The sequence below is a fragment of the Eurosta solidaginis genome, chromosome 5, assembly GCF_040869045.1.
Source record: "Eurosta solidaginis isolate ZX-2024a chromosome 5, ASM4086904v1, whole genome shotgun sequence".
Classification (NCBI taxonomy): Eukaryota; Metazoa; Arthropoda; class Insecta; order Diptera; family Tephritidae; genus Eurosta; species Eurosta solidaginis.
The window spans coordinates 52,597,987-52,605,978 of record NC_090323.1 but is presented as its reverse complement, the minus strand read 5'-3'; the positions used below and the strand labels follow the sequence as shown (position 1 = coordinate 52,605,978).

General features: G+C 41.8%; 1 protein-coding gene across 8 annotated transcripts in view; it reads right to left on the bottom strand.

The window, feature by feature from the left end:
* Positions 1–363: 363 nt before the first annotated feature.
* hzg (herzog) overlaps positions 364–7,992 on the bottom strand; it is a 235,572-nt gene continuing 227,943 nt past the window's right edge. For all 8 annotated transcript variants that reach the window (XM_067787073.1, XM_067787070.1, XM_067787071.1 and 5 more), the window contains 2 exons: positions 5,798–5,940; positions 364–1,925 (listed from right to left, as the gene is read on the bottom strand). In XM_067787073.1, the coding sequence (XP_067643174.1) occupies positions 1,625–1,925; positions 5,798–5,940 (444 nt within the window). In that variant the 3' untranslated portion in view covers positions 364–1,624. The remainder of the gene's footprint in view (positions 1,926–5,797; positions 5,941–7,992) is intronic.

Genomic DNA, 7,992 nt, shown 5'->3' with positions numbered 1-7,992 from the left:
GTTCAATTATATGGTTGGCTCATCTCATCAGCTGATTTTATTTATTTCTTTGCATGGCCCCGAAGGGATTGTCAAAAGGAGATGGCAAACTCAAAATGAAACCAACACATTGGCAACATTTTCTTACACATACAAAAACTGCTAAGTTTTATGTTTCCATTCCATGTAATTCGCACCAACAACAATACACAGACTTTGAGAATTTGAACAGACATATTTTGTTGCTTTACAGATGAGCCAACCATATAATTGAACCAGGCATGCTTAACGAACGAAACGATATCATTTCGTTACGATAATCAACGCTAATAAACGAAACGAAGTCACTTCGTTCCGTTTATTAGCGTTGATTATCGTAACGAAATGATATCGTTTCGTTCGTTAAGCATGCCTGAATTGAACCATGACTGCGCTACTACTTACAATAGTTGCGGAAAGCAACTATATGATTATATAGACATTCCCAGTAGGGATGATTAAACGGAATCGATTCTTAGCTAAACGGCAGAGTTGGAGGTGGAGTATATTCAAGGTACTTAAACCTCCAGCTCTCATTCAGACTACCCAATCACTGTATTGTCTTCCAGATAGAAGTATCAGCCAGGATGAATGACACAATTAGGAAAGCGACACACAATATCGGCAATGAAATATTTATTTTCAGCGGCAGCCGGGCTGCTATCAAATCTCTTTGCGCGTACTCCTTTTTATTCTGAGGTAATACTAAACTGTTGCTGATCTCTTCAAGATATGGCTCAGCAGAATCGTGTACACCCCACATGGTTCCTGCGGTATACGAACATCTAGAGAATCTGTATACTAAGTAACATTTCGAAATTTTTTTTAATTGTTGGCGTAAAGAAAATTGCTTAGTAACAATAATCACATAAATTGCTAGCCAGATAACTGTCATATTTCGCAATTGAGGCTTATACAAATGCGATAAGCTAAAAAAGAAAAGATCAAAGCGAAAAAAATTTTACTTGTGTGAAAATAATACATTACTCTACTACATCTGCAGTAATCGAAAAGCTCAGCGTGTCTTTTAGAAAATCTGTTTTCTCTCAAAATAAACTTAAATAAAAATAAAAATAAAAAATCATTATCTGTATAAGATTTTACAAACTTCAGCTACAAGCCAATAAAAACATTTCCATTTTATTTCGCTCCACCTTCTAATGCATATCAATTTCATACTTGTTACATCTTATTTATTTTTTTTCTGCTTTTATGTTTTTCTATAAGTAGTATTAATCCTATTTCTCTTTTTCTTTTGTTTCCATTTAATAAAAAAATTGCAGCATTTATTACTTAGGAAAGTATTTCGCGGGGGGATAGGTAGCGTGTTCATTTTTTTCTATGTTTTTTTTTTTTTGTTTTTTTTTTTTTTGTATTATAGAATATCTTTGTTTTGCTTCATTTATATATATGTAAATATATATATCGATATATTAATTATTTTTATTTTTTTTAATTTTTGTATGTAGTATATATACATATCTACCTGTCTGTGTGTGTGTATGCATTAAGGTTTGTATTTTGTTTTGTTTTATGTACGCTTAATTATTTAAAAGCAAAAAACGCCAAAAAATTAAATATTTATAAACATTAGTTCCCACTGATGTTACGTTTTATTATTTAAATCGGGCGGATTAGGCGGACTACCATCCAGCTGTTGTTGCTTTTGTTGCTGTTGCTGCTGGTTTGTTTGTTGTTGTTGTTGCAGCTGATGCGGATGCTGTGTCGTTAGTAATGTTGGTACTGATATTGTTGTTGCTTGTGTTATAACCGTTGTTGCTGTAATCGTTTGTTGCATTGTCTGCTGTTGATTATGTGGATGTATTGATTGTTGTTGCTGTTGCTGCTGATTATTATGTTGCATATGCGCTTGCGGTGTGGACATTTGTTGTTGATTCGTGTTGTTGCTGTGAGGAAAAGATAAACAATAATTATTTACTTAGTTTTGACATCTAGAAAATTAAATGGCTTTACGGATAGCAGCACAACGGGTGTATAACATAACCCCGAAATATATTACACTTACGAGCCGATTCGTACAAATATCTATCATACATGGTTCCGAAAAGGGAAAAATAAAAATATGAGAATAAATACTTGGAGGGATTTACCCCCGAGGTGATTAAGACCAAGTAACTGTTCCCACTATTGTGCATAAGCGGAGCCATCCGCATAACTCCAACGGAGGTTATGAATGTAATACTGAACCTACTACCCATAGATATAATAGGCATTAAATATGCAGCATGTGCAGCTATTAGGCTGAGGAAACTGACCACATGGTCTCACTGCAACCATACTGAGATTTTAGACAGATTCTGCTTACCAGAAAGGGCAGATTTCTGCAAACCACACACCAACTTTAACAAGGGATACGAGATATTATTCCCTGAGAGGGAATAGTGGGGGAATGGCCCTGATTGGCCCACGGACAGCATTCAGATCTACACAGATGGATCTAAACTGGAAAACAGGGTCGGAGGGGGTGTTTATTCGGAACGATTGGACATACAAAGATCGTTTCGCCTTTTGGATCACTGCAGCATATTTCAAGCCAAGCTTGTAGCCACACAAGACGCTGTGGACTGCCTAAGGCAGAAGGTAGTCTCTCAGAGGCACATTTATATTTTTTCAGACAGTCAAGCAGCGCTGAAAGCCCTTGAAACTGTAGTAGGCTGTCGCAGATCACTTACCGTGATGGCTGAACAGTTCACTCTGCATCTGGTATGAGTTCCGGGGGCATGGGGGCATAACAGGTAATGAGATGACGGATGAGCTTGGAAAGGGTACCTCCCTTCCACTTTCGCCATCCTGGAAGAGGTTGGGCATGCCGCTCTCCACCTGCAAGCTCAAGACGAAGGAGGCTCTATTGATGGAAGCGGGAGCTAGGTGGAAGCATCATTATGGATGCCACACGGCAAAACTCACATGGCCGGAATCAGAAGAGATCGCGTGACCTTCTCACCCTCCGTAAGAGAGATCTTTCCTTAGTTGTGGGTCTTCTCACTGGTCACATCTGTATTGGACCGCATGCGGAAAGGATTGGCACTCCATTTAATGATTACTGTAAAAGCTGCGGCAACGAAGAAGAACCTGAAACTGTTAGGCATCTACTTTGCCAATGTCCAGCGCTCGGTACAAAAAGGAAACGTTTCATGGGCAAGATGTTTCTGGTAGATCTGACTTATATAGCTGAGGTCAATACACGACGCTTGGTTAGCTTCACAAACTCAACGAAGTGGTTTGATTAGGAGAGTAGGAACAGATCCGTGTGGTTTCACAATGGGCCTATAAAGGCTTAAGTGTGCCGCTCCGATGCGGACGGCAGCCAGTTGAACCTAACCTAACCCTAACCTAACTATTCCCATTTGTGTCATGTTTTTTTTTAGTTTTGGGGGGATAGGACCACCATGTTCATGATGTCATGAAAATATACGTGTGTAACACGACATCTCGCCTATTACCATCACCTCCACAGAGGTTAAAGAAGGTATTAAAAAAGCCAAGCAGCCCAAGTCGATAGGCCCAGATGGTATTGCCATGTCAATGCTCAAACACATTGGCGATGAGGCCAAAGCTACCTGACCCATGTTTTCAACTTGTCGTTGAAGTACTTTGTCATTCCAGAACAATTAAAAATGGCAGGGATAATTCCAATACGAAAGACTGGAAAACCAGTTAACGAAGGTGAGCCATATCGACCGATATCACCCCTTTCGCCAGTAGCGAAGACGTTGTAAACTGTCCTGCTCCATCACTTTACTTCCACAAATGCAAAGCACTACCACCGCGCTAAACGCTATAAGCACCCAGATAAATTATGGACTACACCTGCCAAAACCACAACATAGCACGATGCTCGTGGCACCTGACCTCTCAAAAGCTACAGTCAAACACGGCACACTATTCCAAGACATAAAAGGTTCACCCCTTCTCCATTGTCTAAAAATATGAACCGCAAATTATCTGAATGGTCGGCAAGCATGGATTCAATTCAGGTACGAAGCTTCAAAAACTAGGACTATTAATCAAGGGGGTTGCCACAGAGTGGTGTCCTACCCCACTTCTGTTTACTCCTACATATCAGAGCTGCCTTCCCCGCCAAAAGGAGTTAGATTCATTTCCTATGTCGACGACTGCACGATAATGGCAATATGACCTAACCTTTCAATAGACGAATTAATTTCTAAAATAAATACCTATTTCCCCAGTCTTTATGGTTTCGTCAACTCGCTCGAGCTGGTACTGACGCCAATCAAATCCATGGCCACTCTATTTGCGACGTGAAAGAAACAGATGACACAAATATTGGACGTTTAAGCCGATGGAATAACGCTACCGACTGTCAGTCACTAAAAGATTTTAGGGGTAACATTCGATAACAATCTTACATTCAAGGCACATGGCTACTAAATTGTATCTCGAACAAGATTCTCAAGTCGCTTGACGGCAGCAGTTTGGGAAAAGATACAGAATACACATACCAGGACATTCCAGCAAATAACTGCTTGATCTAGCCCCGCCTCCAAGAGGGATAAGGAACATGTCCGTAAGCACTATGATGAGATATATTTGATAAAGGTATGCATAAGGAGGCCTTAAGCCTAATCCACCCACAATCGGTAAACACTTTCGCTAGATTGCGCCCAGTGAGGCAAGAGTCACCCCGGCCCAACTTCGTCCTGGATGTTGGAACAGGTTAAATTCTAATTTGTCTACAAGCTCCTCGCTGCACTAGGGGTGGAAGCGTTATGGCCTAAAAGATTCAGTTTCTTCGTATAAAATCGTTCCCTGTGCTTATTGCCGGAACGTACCGGATCTATATCCGGAAAAGAATCAACGACATCTATTGCTACCCGTTTGTACTACAAAAGCTGCGTGGTGCGCAGGTAGCTGGAGAAAGGATAAGGTAGATTGTTCAAATCCTTTGGGAGGTTTCTTATGGTTGATTTGTTTGAGCGTGTGCGATAGCTTAATTGCCTTTTGGTGAAAGCCGGCGATAAACTAAAAGCTTCTGTCATCTAACGCTGACGTTGTTATACGTTTTATGGAATATTTGTCCAGTCACGATCTTTAAGGTCTACTCTGCAGGGTAGAGGTATCTGTATATGTTTTCGATTAGTTGATGGCTTTCCTTTATTCTTGCCAGTATCTGCATATATTCAGAATAGACGCGATACCTGGGTGGTTGGTCGTGACTAGCTCACCGTAGCCACAAAAAATGTATGCATTTATTTCATTCTTGGGCTCCTGCTTTTTGGAGGGTTGAAAATCCCGCGATACTCCGGTACATATAAACGGATTCCTTGGGAAGCAAGCGGTCCCTGCTTTCGAGGCCTGCAGTTTCCTACGTGCTTAACGCTCTATACCTATATCGATAACCAACAGGAATACCGCGAGCCACCATACACTTTTTTTTGGAAACTTAAATAGTGAAGAAATAGCAAAATGATGAAGCTGAATTGTTCTTATACTAGCAGTTGACCTTCGACAAGTAATTTTTTGGGAAGTAAAGCTTTTCGCTTTAGATTGTTGTTGTTGTATCGATAAAGACGCTTCCTGGAGGGTTTGGGGAGTGTTATCAATGTTGATGAACCTTTGCCGGATATATATCCGGTACTTTCTGTTAACAACTATCCTAACTTTTTGAACATTCTAGACCACGCCGCCCTCCACCTCATAGATGATGAGCCCTGCCATCCCAGACATTTTCTTCTTAGTAGCCACTATTTCTTTTGACACCAGGTTTAAGAAATATAATTTTTATTAAAATACTTACATTTTCGCCACATTATTCAGCGGATTATTGGAGTTGCACAGAACGCTATATACAGAGTCGACTTTACTCAGTTTCTCAAACAATGGTATCAGTTCAAGCAATTCTGAATCATTTGTGTCATCGAACCATGACTTTACAGGAACCTATGAGAAAGAAAAAGAAGGAAAAATATAAAGCCAAGTTTAAATTAATACATTCTTAAAGCTAGATCACACAATACCGTCCCCTTGCTTGGACAACAAATTTTCCGCAAAGATCCCAGAGAGAAACGAGTGCGCAAATTGCATGGAACCGGGAAGTCCAGAAATCTCCGTCTTGACGGACGGCTCTAAGCTGAACAACACGGTTGGCAGTGGAGTATTCCCAAGGAAGCTCAATATAAATAAGAGCCAACGCTTACCAGACCACTGCAGTGTTTTTCAAGCTGAGCTTTTTGTTATCTGGGAAGCTGCTCTCTATCTAATTAACCTGCCGATGACTAACACTTACTTACTTAATTGGCGCTTAACCGTCTAAACGGTTATGGCCGTCCAACAAGGCGCGCCAATCGCTCCTTCGCTCCGCCAACCGGCGCCAATTGGTCACACCAAAGGAGTTTAGATCGTTTTCCACCTGGTCCTTCCAACGGAGTGGGGGCCGCCCTCTACCTCTGCTTCCATAGGCGGGTTCCAATAGAAACACTTTCTTGGCCGGAGCATCATCTTTCATTCGCATAACATGGCCTAGCCAGCGCAGCCGCTGCGTTTTAATTCGCTGGACTATGTTGATGTCTGCGTATAGCTCGTACAGCTCATCATTAAATCTTCTTCGGTACTCGCCAACGCGTAGAGGTCCATAAATCTTTCGAAGAACTTTTCTCTCGAACACTCCCAAAGCCGCTTCATCTGCTGTTGTCATGGTCCATGCTTCTGCCCCATATAGTAGGACGGGTACGATAAGTGACTTGTAGAGTATGATTTTCGTTCGCCGAGAGAGGAATTTACTTTTCAATTGCCTGCCTAGTCCAAGGTAGCATTTATTGGCAAGAATAATTCTTCGCTGGATTTCAGTGCTGATGTTGTTGCTAGTGTTGATGCTGGTTCCCAAATAAACGAAGTCATTTACTATTTCGAAATTATGGCTGCCAACAGTAGCGTGGTTGCCAAGGCGCATATGCGCTGACTCTTTGCTCGATGACAGCAGGTACTTCGTTTTGTTCTCATTCACCATCAAACCCATCTTTACCGCTTCTTTTTCCAGTTTGGAGTAAGCAGAACTAACAGCGCGGGTGTTTAGGCCGATGATATCAATGTCATCAGCATATGCCAGTAATTGCACGCTTTTATAGTATATTGTTCCAGTGCGGTTAAGTTCTGCAGCTAGTATAATTTTCTCCAGCATCAAATTAAAGAAATCGCACGATAGGGGGTTACCCTGTCTGAAACCTCGTTTAGTTTCGAACGGCTCGGAGAGGTCCTTCCCAATTCTGATTGAGCTGATGGTGTTGCTCAAAGTCATTTTGCACAGCCGTATAAGTTTTGCGGGGAAACCAAATTCAGACATAGCGGCATATAGGCAGCTCCTTTTCGTGCTGTCGAAGGCGGCTTTAAAGTCGACGAAGAGGTGATGTGTGTCGATTCTCTTTTCACGGGTTTTTTCCAAGATTTGGCGCATTGTGAAAATCTGGTCGATGGTAGATTTACCAGGTCTGAAGCCGCACTGATAAGGTCCAATCAGCCGGTTCACGGTGGGCTTCAATCTTTCGCACAATACACTTGAAAGGACCTTATATGCGATATTAAGAAGGCTGATTCCACGATAGTTGGTGCATTTTGCAGTATCCCCCTTCTTGTGGACTGGGCAAAGAACACTTAGATTCCAACCGTCGGGCATGCTTTCGTCCGCCCATATTTTGCTAAGAAGCTGCTGCATGCGCCTTACCAACTCCTCGCCGCCGAACTTGAATAGCTCCGCAGGGAATCCATCAGCGCCCACGGCCTTGTTGTTTTTCAATCTGGTTATTGCTATTCTAACTTCGTCATAATCGGGCGGGGGACATATACTCCATCATCATCGATTGCGGGATCGGGTTCTTCATATCTGCGCGGTGAATTGCTGCCTCCATTTAGGAGAGCAGAGAAGTATTCCCTCCATAATCTAAGCACTCTCTGGACATCAGTTACAAGGTCGCCGTTTTCATTCCTACAGGAGTTTGC